We start from the raw sequence: 24304 nt of genomic DNA on the forward strand, positions 1-24304 counted from the left end.
TAGGAGACATACTTCATTTTCTGGAGAAAATTTCAAGGGTGCCAACACTCTCGGTCATGACTGTATAAGGGGTTGTGTAAGGGGGTACTTTAATATACAGTACGTCGTTATATAATGAGACCGATGACCCTTCTTCTGTGTTCCTCCAGTTTCTTGCTGCTATGGAGTGCGGTTCTCATTATGTACCCTACAAGCCTTGCAGTCATTGCATTGACGTTCTCAAACTATGTCCTGCAGCCTGTATTTCCAGACTGTATACCGCCATATGATGCCACGAGAACTCTTTCTCTGGTCTGTTTGTGTGAGTATGACACAATGTTGCTCTTTTGTCTCATTAGACTTTTTCTTTGGATATTGTTCTTAAATTTTTCAGTTTTAATTTTTGGATTTGAAAAAGAGGTCACTTTTGTTTAAGAAGGATGCATGATTGCACAAATATACCTGAAACATAAGGCTTTGTGTAAATAACTTTGTAATACAAGAAAACTGATACATATCCAAAGTCAAGAGGTCACCTAAGTCCTTACTTGCAACAATGTTTCACCAGTCTGCAGGGGCATAATCATAGGGCAATCTATGCCCTCCACCATGGTTTCTTATACCTCTGCCTACGTTTGTGGTTTGGTGGACTTTCGGCAGCAAAAATATTTGGAGCTTGCATGCAATTGTCCTCATTGCTCACCTATAACCACAATCTACTACAATTACACACCTTATGATTAATTTATTAGTTTAGCTAAGCCACTTGTAAACCAATAAAACCTTGTCAGATTCTGTAAAATCCTCACCCCATTTACTAATTGGGAAGACTGACTCCCTACTGCATCTTCATCGGTCAGGTTACGTTTGTGTGTTTATCTGTTTTGTGGAGGAATCTGCTGTAAAAAAAAAATTAAATCAGATTCTGTAAAATTCCAGCATAAAAAAAATAAAATAATATATGCAATTAGGATATTATGTGACTTCAAAGAATTGTATAGGTGCCATATAATTCAGAGCTGATACGGAGCCGTGCATGAACCCCAAGGCTATGTGTTGGATTGTAAGCACTCCCTACTTACCGTGTAAGACTACGTTTCCACAATGAGTTTTTTACGCTGCGTATTTTCTAAAAAGAAAATGTAAGTGACCTATTTTACTTGATGGATGCAGAAATGGTGCACAAAATCTGTGACATCAAAAACTCAGCAAATGCGCATCATGGGATCATAGTGTGTGCTGCACATATCTACCACCAGATGGCAGCGCGATATAAGAAATGATTCTGCTGTAGAGAATTACAGAAAAGATAGATCACATTCCTTGGAAAATATCCAATTATTTATGTTCCTGATTTAACTTTATTATTTTAATTGTTTCATTTCCTAAGATGCAATCTATTATTTTACCTCTAGCCATCAGCTGAGTTTACTGGGGGAAGCCACACATTTCCATTTTTTAACTGTCAACATGAATGGCCATCCCTTTAGTATAAGAACATATCAGCTCATTGGGTCTTGAGTGAAAGAACCACCCAAAATGAGGGATTTTCTGGCAATATGTCTCTTTTAAAGTATTTTAGTGACTCTTAATTTAAAAAAAATAAATGCATCTTATCAAAAAAGATTTTATGATTATGAAAGGTTATAGATGATTTTACCGTATGCAGATAAAAAAAAATAAAAAAAAATTTTTTCGCTAGATAATCATATTGAAATATTCTTGCCTGAAGCGTCTAACAGTCAGTACATAGATCCAAAATCAGGATTTATATCGTTCAGCACTACAAGTCCCAGCATCCCATGAGGATCAAGTTCTTGAAGTCAGGAATGAAAGCATATAGAAATATAGATTGAAGCTTTGCAGTTGTATCAGGCCTGATTAGCCTCTTTTTTTCTTTGCAGTGCTCCTCACATGGGTGAACAGCACAAGCGTCCGGTGGGCGACACGGATCCAGGACATATTCACTGCCGGGAAGCTTCTAGCATTGGGCCTTATTATAGTCGTTGGGTTTATGCAGATATTTAAAGGTGCAACATTTTGCTTTGCCGTCATTCATAGAGCAGCTGGCCTTATATTGATTGGTGTAATGATCATGACCTCTTATGGTCACCTTCACACGTTTATAGTGCACTCCATTCCATTGCACTAGTGGGGTAGCAAGTTCTGGGTGCCCACAATGGCCAGAGATGCCCCCTTTATTAATAACCTTTGTGTGTTCCTCCTGTCCAGTTGCATAAAGCCAAAACTGGGAGTTCCAATATGCAGAGCAAGAACCACTGGCGGACGCAGACATTAAAGGGTCCCAAGTAGTGATGAGCGAGCGTGCTCGGATAAGGTGTTATCTGAGCATGCTCATGTGCGAACCAAGTATCTTCAGCATGCTCGAATACTATGTTCACGTTCCTGAGCTTGCATGTCTCGCAAACTGGCAATCCCTACCTGTGTTGCCCTGTGCTGTCCAATATTCATCAAAATGCACAATTCCATGTGCTTTGGAGGTCATAGTGGCCCCCTTACATCTTGCACAGGTTGCACCAAAGGTATGTACGCCCCTGCCAAGAGCGTAACACGGCCGTATGTCCCTGGGAAGGATGAGGCTTAAAGGTGTTCAGAAAGGCACACCTTTGCCCATATCAGAGAAATGCTAGGAAGTGAAATGAAAATCTACATAGATAAGAAATATAAATATTATGCAACAGCCAACAAATACCGTTAATAATATAAATCCTACAAAAATATATTCAAAATAAGTCAATAATAACTTTATTAATGAAAAAACAATAACATGATAACGATTAAAAGACAAATTGCACAAAAGACAAAACAAAAGAATTAAAAAAATATATATACTTTTTTTCTTTTCTTTTTTTTTTCTTTTATTTTGTTTGTTGTACATTATTTTTTCTACCATTGTCATGTTATTAATTAATAAAGTTATTAGATTACCTTTTTTTGAAGATTTTTTTTTTTAAGATTTACAATGCTAGGACGCCTTCCTAAAGAAGTGAATGAAGCAGTCAGTCTATTGCTGCCTATGTCCATGCGACTTCTGAAAAGAGTAGGAAGGATGAAGTTAATATTAGGCCTAGTGGTCTGTGTGAAAAGTACAAGATTTGTGCAGCTTTTTTTTAAATATAGATAATGATGTGGAAGATTTTTACAAAAAAAATAGCAAAGTTGTTTTTTTTTATGCACTTTGCATAAATTTCCTTTAACATATTTAGAATTAAAATGCACAGTCTGACAAGAAGAGATAAGCATAATTCATGTCTGTTATCTCCAGGAAACTACGAAGAATTAAAACCTAGTAATGCATTTAATTTTTGGATGACCCCAACGGTTGGACAGCTGGCTCTGGCATTCTTACAGGGGTCTTTTGCATTCAGTGGCTGGAACTTTCTGAATTATGTCACAGAAGAACTGGTTGATCCCCGAAGGTGAGTTTACCATTTCTGACAATCCTGTATTCATTACTGTTTTATCATTCATTACTGTTTTGTTCCTGAAAAACAATGTGGCCCACAATGGACCCCGATAAATGAGACAATGCTGATCATCTACCGTCCATCACTACAGGACATGTGCATTTCCAGTTCAATTATATAAACCTCAGCAGCAAGACCCTCGTAACTCCTGAGGGACCAGTGCAACCCTTCTGCGGATATAGTTTTATCAGTGGGATGCAGCTTTTATGGAAGATTACTGCTGAGTCTGTCCTCACATGGCATTGGGGTCTCCATTAACTCACAACAGAACTTGGCAGACCCCATTAAAAGGCAAAGGGTGCTTTTACTGGGGATCCCTTATCAAGTGCAGACAAAAGGGAGAGGAGGCCAGAGCCTATGTGAATAAGCCACAAGATATTTTTGCATAGGACTGCAAGATGTCGTAATGCAACTCAAAAATTAAAAATGTTAACTCAATGTAAATGAGAAAAAAAAACTATAATCTTGTTTTATGCTCTAGGAATCTACCTCGCGCCATATTCATCTCCATCCCGCTGGTGACATTTGTCTACACGTTCACTAACATAGCTTATTTTACGGCTATGACGCCGGAAGAACTGATGTCGTCCAATGCGGTGGCAGTTGTAAGTAGCCCATGATCAACCACATTTGGTCAGTCTTGTTTCCATCCATATATTTTCAGCCTCTTCCTCCCCCCCTTCTGTTGCTTTAGACTTTTGGTGAAAAGTTACTGGGATATTTTTCCTGGATCATGCCAGTGTCAGTAGCGCTGTCCACTTTCGGAGGGATTAATGGATACCTCTTTACCTCATCAAGGTTGGATGCTGTGTGATTGACCGTTGTAGAGTTAGCGTCTAACATCTGCTTCTACAATCAGTAGTCAATCTCCGATAAACCTAACTACTGCTTCTTCTGATTTTTTCAGTTTGGGCTACGCTGTCTCATTGGTTGTGTGTTCACACGCTGCAGATTTGTAAAAACGCTTTGAGGGTTCAAATCCGCAAGGAAAAATTAGCAGCGTGTGTCTGAGATTTCAGAAATGTCATTCACTTTGCTGTGACTGTAAATCACTATGTTTCTTCGTCTGTAAAGAGCCAGGGAGTGTTGTCTGTCGTTGTGACGGATAGCACTCGTACCTGGACTATTCTATGGGGCCGTTCACGTGTCCAATTTTTTTCCTTCTTTCAAGTTGCCCAAGGGAAAAAATTGCAGCATGCAGGACTTGCATCTGATCGCACTCGATCATTCATGTTTATGGAAAAAAAAAAAAAAACGGACCTCACTTGCACAACATTTAAGTGCGGTCTGATTTTCAGACTGAAAGTATTGAGAAGGTTGGGAACTTTTTTTTAATTCTCCACACCCAAAAAAATTGGATCCCACGCTGATCAAACTTTGATCATGCTATGATTAGCACTTGGATGAGAGAAAAACAGTTGTGTGACCCTAGCCCTAATGTCTTTTTGGTGCAGATTTTTTTAAACTTTTTATTTAGTGCAGAAATTCTACACTTGTTTTTTTTCTAAACATGCAATTCATTCAGCCCCCCCATAGAAGCCTGAAAAGAAAAGAAAATGCACCAAAAAATGCACAGTTCAACAGCTTCTTTAAACACACAGACTCAGGCTCGGACAGGCCCATAGGGGAACAGGGGAATCCACCGGTGGGCCTCTGTGCAGATCTGGGCCCCCAGCCCCACTGTATGAGCAGTACTTAGCATAATTCACTTGATTCACTCTGTACAGAAAAAAGCGGCATTTCATCATTCATTAACCAAACTACCCAGTTTATTATTATAAGGAAATATAGGTAAATTTGTAAACAAGGGTAGTGTAATATTTCTATAAAGGTGAAAAGTGCATGTTACTGGTGGGCCCGTGGCACCCCAGTCCGACACAGCGCACAGTGAACATGAATTTTCATGGAATGATATCCACTTTGCTTTAACTAATAAACACAGCAGATTTTCTGCACCAAAAAACAAAACGCTACTAGGACAACCCCTTCGATCTAAATGTTTGGCCCAATAAAATAAAATAAAAGTTAATACTCACCTCCCGTGCTGGCACTCGCAGTCCCGGGGCTCTTGAGCGGTTGTTATGACACATGGTGCCCGGCACCCAATCAGCGCTGCCGTCACTGTCCCTGCCTTCTGTCGAATTGAACATGAAGAGGAGGTCAGGGCTGCGGCTGCTGTCTGACTTCCTCTTCAATTCATAAGAAGGGGGGGACAGTGACGCCAGCGCTCATAGGGTGCCAGGCTCATGTGTCAAGCAACCACACTAGAGCCCTGGGAAAGCAAGTGCTGACACCACTGGAATGGCGCCAGCATGGGAGGCGAGATAAACTTTTTTTTTATTTTATATCGGGGCAAAATATTTAGATTGAAGGGGTTGTCCTAGTAGTGGACAACCCCTTTAATGATACGTGGGAACACGGCCTATTGGCTCATGCAGATGTCCGGTCAGAGCACGGACTGCAATGGATGGACTGGCTGCGGATCTCCCGACCCGAGTGTCACCGCCTCATAAACATATATGAAGCGATTACGCTCAGGTCGGGAGAGCCGCAGGCAGTCGGTGCATTGTGGTCCGTGCTAGGACCGATTTGCACGAATGTCTGCATGAGCCCTAAAAGTGCAGTGTAATGTCTGATAGCACGCAAAACCGTCCCCATCACATCAGCATGAAGCATGATAACTCATCATGCAATGTCCCATAGGAATATGTCGAGTCTCTAAAGACTGTCACTAAGCGGATCCATGATGAAGACACTGTGGAGGGTTACATCATGGTGCAAAATTTGCACACCAGAGAATGCAACAAAGCAAAGGTCACGGCACAGAAAAGGAAAACTATTCACTGCACATGTGTAGAATAAGTGCCATGTAACATACAGGGAGCATAACTAGAATGATAGTCAGTGCAAAGTTGCTGTGTAATCAGTGGTCGGTGCCATGACTCCTGTACAATACTTTCACTAATTTTCCTTTTTTAACATAGTGCTCTAACCTGATCTTGAGGAACACAGATTAAAATGTTTTCACTGCTAATTTATATTACAGTATCCTTTATACTTTTGTGTTAACACAAGACAATCAAAACAGCCTTGATGAACCGATGCGCTAAATGCTATTGGGCCTTAAAGTGAATGTCCACCATTAAACACCATTTTGCTTTTTTATCTCAAATGGGTCCAAAATGATGTGCGAAATACTTCCAGCTAGAAAAAAATAACTTTTAGGGTATGTGCACAAGTTGCGGATTCCATTGCGGATTTTTCCGCACGGATTTACTGCAGATTTAACGCAGTTTTTGTGCGGATTTCACCTGCGTATTTACACCTGCGGATTGCTATTATGGAGCAGGTGTAAAACGCTGTGGAATCCGCACAAAGAATTGCATTGCTGCGGAAAATTAACCGCAATGTTTCCATGCAGAGTTTTCCACAGCATGTGCACTGCGCATTTGGCTTTCCATAGGTTTACCTGGTACTGTAAACCACATGGAAAACTGCTGCAAATCCGCAGCATCAAATCCGCTGCAACGTGTGCACATAGCCTTTAACTTGTCCGCCGGGTGGCAAAAACAGCCAGTTTGCCCCAGCGGCATGCGCTGTGACACTTAATTCAAAGTCTATGGTGCAAACAGAAATCGACAGGCAAAGTGCTCAAATACAAATCCATTCATACTAATACCCAGTCAGAAAGTTGTGGCGGGAGGAAAAGGTTGGTGGAGAAAAGTCCTCTGTGTTGAAAATAAGTGGTGGTCTCTGTTAGACTCCCATTAGTCACTCAGTATTTAGTGGATAGGTGATAAATGCTTCTGGCTGGAATACCCCGATATTTAGACATTAAAAAGATGGGAGATTCTGACTGCCTATAGCTGTCACTAGAAGGCACTGATTGCAGACTGGTGTAATATTGCATTTTCCATGTATACACAATATGCAGCAAGCTCCCTCTAGTGGTGGCTGCAAGCAACGGCATTTGTATAATTTAATGCTATGACTATACCTATACAAGTGATATTGAAATCAGAAAAACAAATCTCCAGTCATTGCTAAATAGATTAAGAAATTAATCAGCTCAGAATTTTGGACCACAGAATGACATGGCAATAAAAGGTGGAGATTCACTTTAAAATAAACACTTCATGGTTGCAAAAAAAAAAAAAGTTAGCTTTTGCCCTTGCTCTTTCCATAGGCTATGCTTCTCCGGAGCCCGAGAAGGCCACTTGCCCAGCTTACTGGCCATGATCCATTTTAAATATTGCACCCCAGTACCTGCTCTGCTGGTTTGTGTAAGTACTTCATTCATAATATAGATCTGACTGATAACCTAATTATTTCTGTTGTCAACAAAATATATGGGCCAGCTGCAGAAACAACCCCGGTCACATGCATGTGAATATCCACTTATATCCAAAGATATCATATATTTTCTGAAAATTCATGCACATGCTGCAGGATAAATCCACTATGTTACTATACCACTGCTGGAAATGGAGAAATCCGCAGCACATCAATCTATGCTTTAGATGTCACCAATTTTGCATTAATGCCATAACGAAAGGTAGTTAGGGTCTGTAGGAGCATTCTCTTATGTGCACACAGAGTATTCTCAGGAGCTCTTTTAAAACGGGTTCACTCCAAAACATGTGAAGCGATGGCCGGGGGACCACCAAGGTGCAGGAAGACTACTGTACACAAGATAAGGTGCAAACAACAAAGGGTAGATTTATTGGAAGGCAAGGAATGAAGGGAATGAGGGAGATGCAAACAGGGGTATACAATGGCAAAAGACACTTTACAAATGTTATAAACGTTATCTTTCCCGTAAAATAGCACGGTGCTACAACTATTGCAGACTCAATATATGTCTAACAAACAAATGTAAGCAATAAACAAGTGATGAAGCTACTCTACATATAACCTCCCTGGCCTTTACTAAGCAGGCCACACAGCTCCCGTGTACTTACTATTGAAGCCTACACTAGGCCCTAAGAGGTGCACCAAACAGAAACAGACTCACGGTGATGTTGGAGAATCAGCTCCAGCTCCAGTCCCAGGGGGGCCCCCAGCAGTCTATTACGGTGGTGCGCACGGCTTTCTGTCAGCTCTGTGAAGCGTGGTCTTCTCCTTGCTTCTGGGTCCTAGGGATGCTCCTGGAAACTGTAATTCCCTTTCTCTGTATCTTCGTGGCTTCACAAACTAGCACAGAACAGCCACCTTTGCTGTACCCGGAAAAGTCTTGCAAATTTCACAAGTACACTCTGTCCCAGGCTGTGGGACCTTTCTTGAGGAATACAGCACAAAGTTCTTTCTCTAGCAGCTTCAGCTCACACACACAGTTCAGGCTCAACTCCTCCCCTTATCCTAGGGCAGTTTATCTTCACAGTCTACAGCAGGGGGAAACAGAACATTCCATCACACCAGACAAGGGGGTGCTGTCTCTTAAAGTGGCAGCGTGTTACTGCCAAAACAGCACCACCCTCTTACATGCCTCCCTTCTTAATGATGGTTGTCCTCGGCCATCACAGCATCAAGGTCGAAGTGTAATGAAGGAAGGTGCAATGCCGAAACAGCACCTATAGAGGAGGCAACAAAGTTGGAAAAACAGACAGAGCACACTGTTCTACATATCGGACTGGTGGAACCCCTGCATTAGACCTCTGGGATCGCTGAAGTTCTTGGCTGTCAGGTAAGGCTTGACTTTCTTCCAGAGGAACACTTGTTGCAGGAGACATTGTGAGCTCTTGTCTGGTCTCGTCCTCGCATGGCGGTACTGGTACATCCATGGAATTACCGTCTCTGTGCGGTTGAGGAACCCCTACTGTGTCAGGGACGGTCCACCACTCATCATCAATTTCACCATCAGGCATGACAGATTCAGGAAGTGGAGTAGCGCCTTCAGGCAACAATGGCGTAGAACAGACCTCAGACCGGCAAGGCCGCAGCATAATTCTGTGAAGTACTCTAGGGGCGGATGCCCCAGTCTCAATCTGTACCTTGTAGACAGGGCCATTAGCATACACTCGCTCGATAACTTTGTACGGCTGTACTTCCCATCTCTCACTTAGTTTTCCCTTGGTGCGTTTCTCTCTGACTAATACTCGGTCTCCAGGTTGGAGCGGTAACTCTTGAGTCGGTTTGCGGCCCGTATGTTCTTTTTCTTGCAGCTGCTGACCTGCCAATCGCCGTATCATTTGCAATCGTTGCCGATGCTCTTTCACCCATGAGGTGACAGTTCGCTCCATCAGCTCCTCTGGCTGTTCCAAATTCAGCTCAATGATCTCTCGTCCAGCTCTTCCAAACAACAGTAGATAGGGGGTATAACCCGTGGTGGAGTGGACCCGATTGTTGTATGTCCAGACCAATTCCGGAAGATAGTCTGGCCAACACGCCTTCTTATCCTCCTCCAACGTTCTCAGCATTTGAAGTAAGGTTCGGTTGAAGCGCTCACAAGCTCCGTTGCCTTGAGGGTGGTAAGGGGTGGTCCATGACCGCTCGATGTCATACATACGATACAGTTCTTCCATCACCTTGCCTTGGAAAGAAGCGCCTTGGTCGGAGTGGATGCGCTTTGGGCACCCATACACCAGGATGAAGTCTTGACAGATGGCTCGCGCCGCCGACTCTGCAGTCTGATCTCTAGTCGGGGTAACTACTGCGAACTTGGAGAAATGATCAGTCATCACCAAACAGTACTGTAGCCCCCGGGCCGAGTGTCCCGCGAGGAGATAGTCGATCATCAAGACTTCTAGCGGTTCCTTAGTTTGTATGGTCTGGATAGGTGCTCTCTGTTCGGTACTCTTAATGAGGTAGCATACTTGACATTGCCGGCAAACCTCTTCCACCAGACTCCAACCGGGGGCAATATACATATCGCTGTAACCATTGGTAGGTCTTTGTGGGCCCGAAGTGTGCTCCAAATTCGTGGGCTTCTTTAGCTACTCCTTGAGCCATTCTTCCTGGGATGACCACTTGCCACCTTACTTCCATATCTTTTGGCTGTTGCCTCTTACGATATAGCACTGAGTCTCGCACTTCCAGTCTATCCCACTGGTGTAACACACTCCTCATTTCAGAGTCCAGATCATCTCTCTCTTGTTTGCCAGGCTTCTGCTTTTGAGTTACCCACCATTTCATCTGTCTCAGCCCTTCGTCTTCATCCTGAACGTGTCCCCATTCCTCATTGGTTCTCCCAGGGACTGGGGTAATGCGCAGGCCTCCCTTCTTGACTGGGCCGCAACCATTGGGGGCTTAAACTTATGAAAGTCTGGGGTTTCTTCCTCTTCGAGTTGCTCATCAAGATCTCCCACTGGAGTCTCCACAGTCACTCTTGACAGCCCATCAGCATTAGCATTTTCAGTAGCAGAGCGATAACGGATGGTAAAGTCGAACTTGGCTAGGCGAGCCACCCACCGTTGTTCCAAGGCCCCCAATTTAGCATTCTCAAGGTGGGCCAGGGGATTATTATCTGTTCGAACTTGAACCTTGGTACCTGTCAGGAAGCCTGCAAACTTTTCTGTCATGGCCCACACCAGGGCCAGGAGCTCTAACCGGAAGGAGCTGTAATTGTGAGGGTTTCTTTCGCTGTCTCGCAGGGACCTGCTAGCATACCCGATGACTTTCTCATGTCCATCCTGAGTCTGAGAAAGTACTGCACCGAATCCATGAAGACTACCATCTGTGTACAACAGGAATGGTTGATCGAAGTCTGCGTAGGCCAAAATCGGGGCTGAGGTAAGGGCATTCTTTATAGCCTGGAAGGCCTCGTCTTGTCCCTGTGCCCAGGGGATGCGCTGGGTCTTCGGCACTCCAGTGGTCCCCCTCAACAACTCATTAAGAGGACCCGCCACCTTTGCGAAGTCTTTAACAAACCGGCGGTAGTACCCAGCGAGTCCCAGGAAGGCCTGGAGTTCTCTCACTGTTCGAGGGACTGGCCACTTCTGGATAGCAGCCACTTTTTCTGGCGAGGGTAGAACTCCATCTTGTGACACTATGTGGCCCAGGTACTCGATCTCTCTCTTGAAGAGGGGGCACTTCTTTGGCTTCACCTTCAGGTTATGAGCCCACAGTCTTCCAAGTACCTGTCCAAGCCGGGCAAGGTGTTCTTTGAATGAGGCCGAAAACACAATGATGTCATCCAGATAGATCAGGGTAGCCTCAAAATTTAAGTCTCCCAAACACTTTTCCATCAGCCGTTGAAATGTGCCTGGAGCATTGGAGAGCCCGAAGGGCATCCGGTTAAACTCAAACAGCCCCATAGGGAGGATGAAGGCGGTTTTCTCTTTGTCTTTCTCTGCCACGGCTACTTGCCAGTATCCGCTTGCTAGGTCCAGGGTGGAGAAGTACTTGGCTTTCCCCAACGCTGTCAAGGATTCCTCGATGCGGGGCAATGGATACGAGTCTCGAACAGTGCAGGCCTTGAGTTTCCTGTAATCTACACAGAACCGGATGGTCCCATCCTTTTTCTTGACGAGCACCACCGGGGCTGCCCAAGGGCTCTGACTACTCTGCACCACTCCTGAATCCAGCATCTGCCTCAGTAATGTTTTCACCTCTTGATACATCTTGGGCGGGATCTGTATCGTTCTCGAATTGGACGAGCTTCCCCAGTCAGTATCTCATGCGTGATGGCTTCAGTACAGCCGAAATCTTCAGCGTGATGGGCGAATGCAGCCTGATTTTCCCACAGCGTAGTTTCTATTGCTTTCACACGCTCAGGGCCCAGAGCCTTCACATCCACTTCCATTTGATCAAGGATGACCCGTCCACTCCGGGGATGGCGTCTCTTTGTCCCCTGCAGCAACTGCTAAGGTCCACCCCGCACCTTCTTTCGGTGATAAAGACATCTCCTTCTGACTCATCACTTCACCCTTATGTAGGTACACCAGGACCAGATCTGTCCCTCGTAGCAAGGTGACCTCCCCGGGGCCCACATTCAAAGCTCTTATGGGGACATGTCCTCGCTGGACCACAGCTATCGTACGAGCTATCATGACTTCTTGGTCCACTCTTCCGCCTACCACAGGCTGAACAACCACTTCCAACCTGTCAAGGTTGCGGTGAGTCCCCACTGGAAGGTATACTATAGTTTCTTGCTCGGGAGGTAGGATTACAGGTTCTTTGCCAGGGGCCCTGATGACCCCTACAGTCTGATAAGGTGGCACACTCTTCTGCGTCCCCGTTTGGTAAACATAATCTGATCGAGTTCACGTAGGATATTCATTCCAAGTACTACAGGCACACCTTCCTTGATAGGCTCAGGGACTAGCAGGACCCCTTTTCTCCCAACTTCTTGCCCACAGATTCGAATATTCATCCACACGACCCCTGTGACCAGGATCGGTTGTTGGTTGGAAGCAAACAACCGGATCAATGTCTCTTTTTCTGGCTTGGCCAGGTCCTGGAAATGCTGCTTGAAATACGCTTCTGGCATCGTTGTCACTTGTGACCCGGTATCTATCAGGCAATCCACTAGAACTCCTTCGAATTCAGCACGTAGGATGGGGCTCCCAGCAATCAAGTGTTCGTTATGATATGGAGTGGCCTTTCTTCTCGCCTCCCCCGCAGAGTGCCGCACTACTGCAGGGGTTGGTAGTTTAACGGCGGCTTCCGCTGGCCTTGAGTATAGTTCCGACAGTCTCTGGCAAGGTGCCCCCGTCCTCCACATTCCCAGCATTGGATGCCTCCTCCTCGCCGGGGAGTACCTCAAGCCAGTCCTCGTGCCTCTGATGCCTGATGGGAGGGGGCTTGCTCCCACCGATCCCTTATCGGTCGGGCTGAAGAATGGTTGCATGAGTACGGTGGGTCAGACTGTTGTAGTTCCCCCACTCTTCGCTCCATCTGGGTCAGTTTCTCTTGCACGTTGACAAGGGACCGCTGCAAGTCCTGCACCACCTGGACCAGCACCTCCTGATGGTTTGGGTCCCCGCTGCTATTGGCGCCCTGGACACGCATCACCGCAGACGCATAGCTCTCTTCTTTCCTTTGGGCCACTGTTTCCGCCAGGATTTGACGAAACGTAAGAGACGGATCTGCCCGGACCCGTTCTGACAGTGCTCGCCTCAAGGATGTGCTGTGCAGTCCCAGAATGAATTGCTCCCGGAGTATCCGGTCTTTAGAGCCCATGCCACCAAATCCATCCGCATCCTTTCTCTGCACCTCTGCTAACACTTCTTGCAGTGCTGTTGCATACTGAGAAATTCCTTCTTCTTCCCACTGCAGCCTAGAGAAAAACTTGGCGCGAAGGTGTCCGGCGCTAGCAGTCTCGCCGTAGATCTCTTCCAGGAACTTCACTAGCTCCTTCAGGGTACTGCGGGTGAGTTCTGGTTGTAGGCAGATGTTTCTACGGGCTTCTCCCTCTAGGGCAGTTAACGCAATGTCCACTTCGAAGTCTGGGCTGATGTTATAAATGTTCAGGGTGCCTTGCAGCCGGGACACCCAGTCGGACAGTGGCATTTTCTTGCCATCAAACTTTGGTAGCACACTAAATATGGTGCCTATAGGGAGTGTCCTTGTAGGGGTTCCACCAATGCCCACAGCATCTCCATTAACATTAGCATTCCCGCCATTGCTGTCTGCTGCCTCCATCTTAGTGACAGTACCCTGCTCGCAGCGCCACTTGAAGTGATGGCCGGGGGACCACCACGGTGCAGGAAGACTACTGTACACAAGATAAGGTGCAAACAACAAAGGGTAGATTTATTGGAAGGCAAGGAATGAAGGGAATGAGGAAGATGCAAACAGGGGTATACAATGGCAAAAGACACTTTACAAGAGTTATAAACGTTATCTTTCCCGTAAAATAGCACGGTGCTACAACTATTGCAGACTCAATATATGTCTAACAAACAAATGTAAGCAATAAACAAGTGATGAAGCTACTCTACATATAACCTCCCTGGCCTTTACTAAGCAGGCCACACGGCTCCCGTGTACTTACTATTGAAGCCTACACTAGGCCCTAAGAGGTGCACCAAACAGAAACAGACTCACGGTGATGTTGGAGAATCAGCTCCAGTCCCATGGGGGGTCCCCAGCAGTCTATTACGGTGGTGCGCACGGCTTTCTGTCAGCTCTGTGAAGCGTGCTCTTCTCCTTGCTTCTGGGTCCTAGGGATGCTCCTGGAAACTGTAATTCCCTTTCTCTGTATCTTCGTGGCTTCACAAACTAGCACAGAACAGCCACCTTTGCTGTACCCGGAAAAGTCTTGCAAATTTCACAAGTACACTCTGTCCCAGGCTGTGGGACCTTTCTTGTGGAATACAGCACAAAGTTCTTTCTTTAGCAGCTTCAGCTCACACACACAGTTCAGGCTCAACTCCTCCCCTTATCCTAGGGCAGTTTATCTTCACAGTCTACAGCAGGGGGAAACAGAACATTCCATCACACCAGACAAGGGGGTGCTGTCTCTTAAAGTGGCAGCGTGTTACTGCCAAAACAGCACCACCCTCTTACACATGGCCGAAAAAAAAAATGCTTGAAAGACTCTATAGAATCTCGATTGTGAAGTGACTTGCTATTCTTACTCTCAGTCTTTTGATCATTTGTTATTTGCTTCTGGTTTTCAAAAAAGCCAAGCGTTTAAAAGGAGTGACCTGACCGTTCCTCATGGGTATTCTGCTATGAAACTATTAGGGTTGAACAATTAATATAAATGTTCAATTCTCTAGTTGCCTACTCCTGGCCTAATGGATATTGATCATGTGCACTAAAGAAATACACCAGACACAGTCAGCTGTAACTCTCCTTGATCAATGTGTGGCTCAGCTCCAAGAAGGGTATTTTATTAGTGAAAACACAATGTTATATATCTCCTGTAAGGGGGCTCAGTTAGCTCTAAAATGGGAGTGATCGGATGTATTCCATTGGTTAGTGGGTTGGGCATGAGCAAGTCCATGGGCGGATCCATGAGGTCATCAGGGTGGGTTGGTCCGTGAGGTCATCAGAGTGGGCGTCGCTGTGGGTGGATCCATGAGGTCATCAGGATGGGCGTCATCTTGGATACCAGACCACACGGCATGCTGAAACAGGAAATGGCGGCCATCTTCAGTGTCTTCATTGTTCATCTTGGATACCAGAGCACACGGCTCTGGTAGAGGAGATGGCAGCCATCTTAAGTGTCTTACTTTGTCTGAGGAAAACTTATGTAAGGTTAAACAATACATGTTATAGGTTGCTTCCCTCAATTATCTTATGTGTTGAGGTTAATTAAGTATTTGATCTTATGGCTCTCCTCAACAGTCCCCCCTAAATACTTTATTAACCTTTTCTTTTATCTTGATCCCACCGTGGTTCCCTAACCCACCGATGTTAAGTGTTATTATGACATCAGAGGCTTCATGACAATATGGATGCTATAGACACCAGAGAATGTGTGACCAATTATGGGTATACTGAGGAGGTATATCGGAGCGTGTTACCAGTGTCCTCGGGACTTCCCAACCTGCTGGATCTATTACTCTCCAATCTTCCATCTCCATGGTTACATAAAATACACATGTGCGACTAACCCTGTTGTACACATCCTAGATCTGACCGTCTTGCCCGGGAGGGGGGAATTGGAGTTTTCACCAGTTTGAGACAAGTTTTCCCTTGTGGAAAACCTCCCTTTGTAGCTGGACTTTGACAAGCAGGTCAGATCCTACTCTGTCCCTACCTGTCTAAGAAGTTTACAATGTGAGAGATGGATCCAGGAGGCGCTCAGCAACCCTGACTGAAGTAGGAGTAGTCAGGAGCACTTGGTAGGGACCCTTAAATCTCGACTCCAGGGACGCCTTTTTTTATGAACTTCTTTACCAGCATGTAGTCACCAGGTTGGAAAGCATAGGTACCTTCACTGGAATCTGGACCTGGAATGGATGATAAAACTCGTACATGTGTTACTGACAGTTCTTTAGTAACAACAATTACAGAATTTACAAGAGTATCACTTCCCAAGGCTAGCTGTTGTGGAAAATATTGACCCAATCTTGGAGGCCCCCCAAAAAGAATGGTGTGAGTTTAGTGGGACCCCTTGGAGTGTTTCTGACTGAGTATAAGGCAACGTGCAAAATGTCTGTCCAAGTCTGACCTCCTAACTGGCTTTCAGTATTTTATTTTTGAAGGTGCCATTCAGTGTTTCTACTTTCCCACTGCTGTGTAGGTGATATGGAGTATGTAAACCCAAATCAGCTCCCACCAATGTCCATAGTTCCTTAGTCAGTGCTGCAGTGAACGCAGGTACTTGGTCACTCTCAATTACCTCTGGGACCCCATATCTGCATACTACTTCAGTCATCAGTCTCTTAACAGTCACTCTGGCAGTCATGTTGGTTACTGGATAGGCTTCGGGCCATCCTGAGAACATGTCAGTCACTACCAGTACATACTCGCACTTCCCTACTTTTGGCATTTGAATGTGGTCAATCTGAATTCTCTGAAAGGGATAAAGTGGTTTAGCCAAATGTTTCTGAGTAACTTTCTGAGGCGGTGCTGGATTGCATGTTGCACACACAAGGCAGGACTTGAAATATTTTTGGGTGACAGTAGAAATCCCAGGTGCCATGTAGGTCTTCCAAATCGGGTCATTCATCCGATTCTTGCCTCTGTGGGTGATACCGTGTGCCCATTCTGTCACTGAGGGGTACAGATTACGGGGTAGACCTTTGTGTTCACCCTCCAGACTCCATCTTCATCCTTTTTAGCTCCTCCTTCTTGCCATGACTTCTTTTCATCATCTGATGTCTTGTCTTGATGTAGATGGATGATTCTCATAAGAGAGCCTTTAGTCCCTTCTTCAGTGTCTTGTGACACGTACACCGCTGCTTTTTCTTTCCCGAATGGATGCACAGCATAGGTTTTTGCTGTTTTGTCAGCAAAGAAATTCCCCCTTGCTTCTGGAGAATCCAATCTCCCGTGAGCTTTGATCTTGATTACTGCAACCTCCAAAGGTAGATCTAGAGCGGCCACAAGTTCTTGTATGATAGCAGCATGTTTTACAGGAGTTCCACTGGACATTAGGTATCCTCTGGCTGCCCAGATACTGCCGAAGTCATGAGCCACTCCAAAAGCGTATCTTGAATCCGTATAGATGTTGACCACCTTCTCCGTCGCTTCCTGACAAGCCAACGTCAAAGCTTTAAGTTCCGCTTCTTGTGCAGACATGTGCGGTGGTAGCGATCCAGCTGAGATGACCTGGTCATGTGTAACCACGGCATACCCCGTATGGAATCTTCCTGTTTCATCTGCAAATCTGGAACCATCAGTGAAGAACGTCAGGTCAGCATGTGGGAGTGGGTCTTCAGACACGCTTTTCTGGGAGGCTACTTCTTCATGCATTTGTTCAAGACAGTCATGATCCTCTGAGTGTGTAGAGGCATCTTCTCCGAGAGCATCAGTATCATCCACATCCCCCCTGGAAAGAGGAAGCAGCGTGGACAGTTTGAGTGACATTATCCGGAATCAAGAGGAAACATTGGAGTCTCATATAGCTTTTATGTCGTGTGGAGCCATTAAGAGAACCGGATGTCCTAAGATGATATCAGAAGTTTTGTCCAGAAGCATATGTGCAGCATGAACAGCTCTGAGGCAAGTCGGGGAAGCTTGAGACACAGAGTCCAGGCGGGCAGAGTAGTAGCCGATTGGTCTTGTTCTTCCCCCATGTTTTTGTGCTAGGACTCCGGAAGCATGTCCTGCTACTTCACTGACAAACAAGTAAAAAGGTAGTTGATAATTTGGGATTCCAAGAGCTGGTGCAGACTGTATGGCCTGTTTAAGAGCATAGAAGGCTTCAACAGATTTGGGACATAGTGGAAATGCTGACGTTTTAAGGTCATCGTACAATGGTTGCATCAGCTTGGAGGCGTCTGGAATCCATTGGCGACAATATGTGATAAGTCCTAAATAAGCTTGTAACTGCTTAGTTCCTTTTGGTAGAGGAACGGTCTTAATAGCAAGCTTCCTTTTATCCGTTAGGTGTTTCAATTTCGGAGAGAGACAGTGGCCTAAAAACACGACTTTAGGCTGACACCACTGGACTTTGTTGAGGGAAACCTTACAGTTTTGTTGTGCAAGATGAAGAAGACTGAGACTTGACTCTTCAGCGGTCGCCTGATTAGGACAGCATAGTAGGAGATCATCCACATATCGAAGGAGGACAACTTGATGGTTAATCTCTCTCCATGGCTGTAGACAAGTGGCAAGGGCCTGAGAGAAATGACTTGGTGAGTTCTGTGCTCCTTGTGGTAAGACCATCCAGGTACTGAAGCCAAGGTCATTAAACATTTGGGCTAAACGAGCATGATATCTCTCCACTAATTCCCCTGGTTCCTGCGTGACATCCTTGAAAGATGTTGACTGATCCGCCAACTTATCCGAGGCCCATGTCTTAAGTTGTTAGCAAAACAAAATACCAGAGTCCCATGTGGTGTCACTGGCAAGTGAGGCATCATTGAATGCGGCCTCCATAACAGGCCAATATGCATCGCCCGCTTTAAGATTTGCCAGGGAAATTAGATCTTGCCACGTGGCTGAGTAATTCCTTTGTATTTGAAGCATGCTCCTGTAGAAAGGCATCGGCTGTTTTTCTGGATCTGGAAGCTGGTTCAACAGAGTAGCAGCTTGCTGGGGTGTAAACTTGACATAGATGGTGGGCTCCTCAGACATGAGCATTGGCACTGTTGGCGGTGGCACCTGAAGCGGGAGTAGAGATGGCACCGGGAGTGCAGATGTAGTCCCTTGTGTATGAGGAGCCGGAGGAGGTAACAGTCCTGGAATGAGGGGCTCTATTTGGGCAGCTCCAGTATCATGGTATGGGCTCCAGGTGACGCAGGCAGTCTTAAAAGCTTTAACAGTCCTGTCCTCATTAATGCGAGTTATTGCTGCACGAAGTTGTTGAGCACTAACGTCTGGATGAATAGGGTCATAAGTAGGGGTCACAGTGTGTATGATCATTCTACACAGGAGATTGCCAGTTTTAGTCACCGCTATGTCCCCAACAGCTATCTGACCATGTGACTCAACAATGATTTGACTGTCAGCTTGAATAGTCGCCCCTCCTGCTTCCACTATAGCTCTAGCTACACCTCCATTGTGCTCTGACCGAGAATTGGCAGCATTAACAATAGCGTCTGTCTCCATTGTTGTTATGTCACCCTTTCCCACCAACTAACAAGGGTCCCTCAGGAAGTTCTTTTTCAAAAATAGGTTGCCAACATTCCCTCCCCTTTGTGCTTCCTGTGCTATTGGTATCTCCCTCCCAGATTGAGCCCCCCTTGTTACAGTTGCCACCGTCCCATACAGGTGTGCGCTTGGCTGCGAGACAGCCTGTGAGGTACTGGGCATAGGGTTATGTAGGCTGCGTGAGAGTGCTGTTGTGGAAGCATTGGGAGGAGAGGCCGCTGCTTGGAGCATCTCATGTGGGTGTGCGGCTAAATTGGCAGTGGAAGTGACAGTAGAAAGGGTAGGTGCTGGGGACGATCCAGGTGGGAGGACTGCTGGATTCACAACAGGAGTGATAGGGGAAAGGGTTGGTGCCCCATTGGAAACAACTGAGATAGGAAACATGGGTAAAGCCTGTTCACTTCCCGAAGGAATATAGTATTGGCCGTTAGTGGTCATTACTGGGTAACAAGGATTTGGTGATGTGGCGTGTAGCCTTAATCTGAGATGTTCACCACCAGGAGCAGCACATTCGCCATCCACAACATGGCCGCCGTCAGAATTACATTTACCACCAACAAGATGGCCGCCATCAGAATTATATTTACCACCAACAAAATGGCTGCCGTCAGAATTTTATTTACCACCAACAAGATGGCCGCCATCAGAATTGTATTTACCACCAACAAGATGGCCGCCATCAGAATTATATTTACCACCAACAAAATGGCCGCCGTCAGAATTGTATTTACCACCAACAAGATGGCCGCCATCAGAATTATATTTACCACCAACAAGATGGCCGCCATCAGAATTATATTTACCAACAACAAAATGGCTGCCGTCAGAATTATATTTACCACCAACAAGATGGCCGCCGTCAGAATTATATTTACCACCAACAAGATGGCCGCCATCAGAATTATATTTACCACCAACAAGATGGCCGCCATCAGAATTATATTTACCACCAACAAGATGGCCGCCATCAGAATTATATTTACCACCAACAAGATGGCCGCCATCAGAATTATATTTACCACCAACAAGATGGCCGCCATCAGAATTATATTTACCACCAACAAGATGGCCGCCATCAGAATTATATTTACCACCAACAAAATGGCTGCCGTCAGAATTATATTTACCACCAACAAGATGGCCGCCATCAGAATTATATTTACCACCAACAAGATGGCCGCCATCAGAATTATATTTACCACCAACAAGATGGCTGCCGTCAGAATTGTATTTACCACCAACAAGATGGCCGCCGTCAGAATTATATTTACCACCAACAAAATGGCCGCCATTACATTTAGCACATTGCTCTGGGCCACCATTTTGGCTGCTATTACATTTAACACATTCGCCATTAACAAAATGGCCGCCATTACATTTACCACATGGCTCTGGGCCACCATTATACGGTGGTGGCCGCTCACAGGATATATTTTTATAATACACAACTCAAAACTCTATTCTTTCTATTCCTTTTCTCTTCTACCCAATTTCCAATTTTTATTTTTATTTTTTTTTTATTTTTATTTTTTTAAATACAGACTTTCAGAGACTCTTTCTCCTGCCCTAGCAATAGACAACAATCCATTATCTTCTAGGATACCTTTTTCTTTCTTTCCTTTTTTTTTTTTTTTTTTTCTAAGACAATCTTCCACTCCAGGGGCTGTAACCATCCCCCCTTCTGGCATTCCACACAATTTCCACTAATTTGCATGAGTCTAACTTGCCATCTGAATTTGGCTTAGTGCCCATACAGCAGAACTGCATTAATTTCTCCATCTTTCTATAGATATACAGTATATATATATATATATCTATCTATCTATCTATCAAGATAACAAACACCAAACAAACAATAAGACGGGGGAGATGACTCAAACCTGAGATTCTAAAGGGAACTGAGTCTGCAGTACTCAGTTCCTATTGCTTCTTGTCACGTGGTCCCTGTCTGACTTCCGTGCTCCGTACTTTACAAACCAATTATTCCCTACTTTGTTAAATTGCTCCCTAACTTACCGGTCCCCGTGCAGAGTCAATTACTCGATGTCACGGGGCAAAAAAAGAAAAACTATAAATTTAATTGGCCCAAACTGAGCCAATTGCTCCAAGTTTCAATGAGCCGCTACACAATTTATTATGCCCGAACTGAGCCAATTGCTCCAAGATTTACCGGGCCCCCCTAGGCCGAGTCAATTACTCCAGGTCCTAGTCTCTCTTATACAGAACTGAAAATCTTATCACAGGCGACAACCGTATACCACAGACAAAAATTATTTTAGTTTTTTCTACACTTGCTTGCTTATCCTTCTCTATAAACAAACCTGTTTTTCCCGTCCTACCACATGCTTTTCTTTCTGTAAACACTTGCTTATTCCTTCCTAGAAACCTGTCCTGTTCCAAACACAATGCTTCTCCTAACTACCAGTGTAAAAACCCGTTTTTTCTGTTTTATCACTTGCCTCTAGCCCTCTGTAAACACTTGCTTTTTTTTTCTTTCTTAGAAACCTGCTTTGACTGTCCTTACACAATACTTCTCTTCACTATCAGTCATCTCCCCTCTTCACAACATGTAACAGGCAGTAGGCAACTAAAACATGTGACGGTTCTTGCAATTAAATGACCAGCAGCGGAGATACCCTTTCTGCCGTCTTACAGATACCAAGAAAACCGGACACGGTCAGGCAATCTGCACAGGATACCCCGAAAGACACAGGTAAAGACTACAGATTATAAAAAATCAGCAGACTTACCGTGTTCTGTTAAAGAGGTGATCAGTCTCCAGATTCGGGGTACTCAGTGCATCCAGCCGTTCCACCCGCCGGTTTTACAGGGTTCAGGGCTCTCCTCTGCTGGCCCCAGGTTGGGCGGCCAAATATTAGGGTTGAACAATTAATATAAATGTTCAATTCTCTAGTTGCCTACTCCTGGCCTAATGGATATTGATCATGTGCACTAAAGAAATACACCAGACACAGTCAGCTGTAACTCTCCTTGATCAATGTGTGGCTCAGCTCCAAGAAGGGTATTTTATTAGTGAAAACACAATGTTATATATCTCCTGTAAGGGGGCTCGGTTAGCTCTAAAATGGGAGTGATCGGATGTATTCCATTGGTTAGTGGGTTGGGCATGAGCAAGTCCATGGGCGGATCCATGAGGTCATCAGGGTGGGTTGGTCCGTGAGGTCATCAGAGTGGGCGTCGCTGTGGGTGGATCCATGAGGTCATCAGGATGGGCGTCATCGTGGATACCAGACCACACGGCATGCTGAAACAGGAAATGGCGGCCATCTTCAGTGTCTTCATTGTTCATCTTGGATACCAGAGCACACGGCTCTGGTAGAGGAGATGGCAGCCATCTTAAGTGTCTTACTTTGTCTGAGGAAAACTTATGTAAGGTTAAACAATACATGTTATAGGTTGCTTCCCTCAATTATCTTATGTGTTGAGGTTAATTAAGTATTTGATCTTATGGCTCTCCTCAACAAAACAGCCCCAAGCTTTACAAGAGAAGATGCAAAAATGGCACTCCTGGGTGTCTTTTTGAGATTTTAGTATGCATTTTTGAGGCGTTTTCACCTTACGGTAGAGTTCTATTTATTGCTTTATAGACTTCAAAAAACATGAGAAAAATCATAAAATAAAAAAAATGCATAAAAACCATTAACAAAAGACAGCAGAAAAAGATAACAGAAAGCTAACCAAAAACACTTCAGGACAAAAAATCACCTAGAAAATACCACATACAAAAGTGCTTCCTGAAGCGATTTCCGCATGAAAAACATTGTGCGCACATGCCCTAAATTTAGGTCTTAAATCAATTTTTGCAATTTGCATACCCAGGTATGCAGCATCCTTAAAATATATACAACTTCGGCCACAGTGTCTTCCCCCTCCATACACGCAGCTCATATAGACGACAGCTGCAGCGTCCCCTTCATATAGACAACAGCCGCAGCGTCCCCCTCCTATAGACAACGACGGCCGCAGCATCCCCCTCATATAGACGACGGCCGCAGCATCCCCATCATATAGACGACGGCCGCAGCGTCCCCCTCATATAGACGACGGCCGCAGCGTCCCCCTCATATAGACGAGGAGGAAAGCAGCATCCCCCTCATATAGATGACGAGGAAAGCAGCATCCCCCTCATATATACGACGAGGAAAGCAGCGTCCGCCTCATATATACGACGAGGAAAGCAGCGTCCCCCTCATATATAGGACGAGGAAAGCGGCGTCCCCCTCATATATACGGCGAGGAAAGCAGCGTCCCCCTCATACATACACGACGAGGAAAGAAGCGTCCCCCTCATATATACGACGAGGAAAGCAGCGTCCTCCTCATATATACGACGAGGAAAGCAGCGTCCCCTTCATATATACGTCGAGGAAAGCAGCGTCCCCCTCATATATACGGCGAGGAAAGCAGCGTCCTCCTCATATATACGACGAGGAAAGCAGTGTCCTCCTCATATATACGACGAGGAAAGCAGCGTCCGCCTCATATATACAGTACAGACCAAAAGTTTGGACACACCTTCTCATTTAAAGATTTTTCTGTATTTTCATGACTATGAAAATTGTACATTCATACTGAAGGCATCAAAACTATGAGTTAACACATGTGGAATTATATACTTAACAAAAAAGTGTGAAACAACTGAAAATATGTCTTATATTCTAGGT

General features: G+C 45.1%; 1 protein-coding gene across 3 annotated transcripts in view; it reads left to right on the plus strand.

The window, feature by feature from the left end:
• Positions 1–24304, plus strand: part of SLC7A10 (solute carrier family 7 member 10) — a 64600-nt gene that overhangs the window by 30842 nt on the left and 9454 nt on the right. Inside the window, exons 3-8 of one of the 3 annotated variants that reach the window (XM_077288633.1) lie at positions 150–301; positions 1884–2009; positions 3266–3419; positions 3949–4072; positions 4162–4265; positions 7654–7750. In XM_077288633.1, the coding sequence (XP_077144748.1) occupies positions 150–301; positions 1884–2009; positions 3266–3419; positions 3949–4072; positions 4162–4265; positions 7654–7750 (757 nt within the window). The remainder of the gene's footprint in view (positions 1–149; positions 302–1883; positions 2010–3265; positions 3420–3948; positions 4073–4161; positions 4266–7653; positions 7751–24304) is intronic. The other 2 variants (XM_077288636.1, XM_077288634.1) reach the window with 2 other exon arrangements.

This window comes from Ranitomeya variabilis, chromosome 2, assembly GCF_051348905.1.
Source record: "Ranitomeya variabilis isolate aRanVar5 chromosome 2, aRanVar5.hap1, whole genome shotgun sequence".
Taxonomy (NCBI): Eukaryota; Metazoa; Chordata; class Amphibia; order Anura; family Dendrobatidae; genus Ranitomeya; species Ranitomeya variabilis.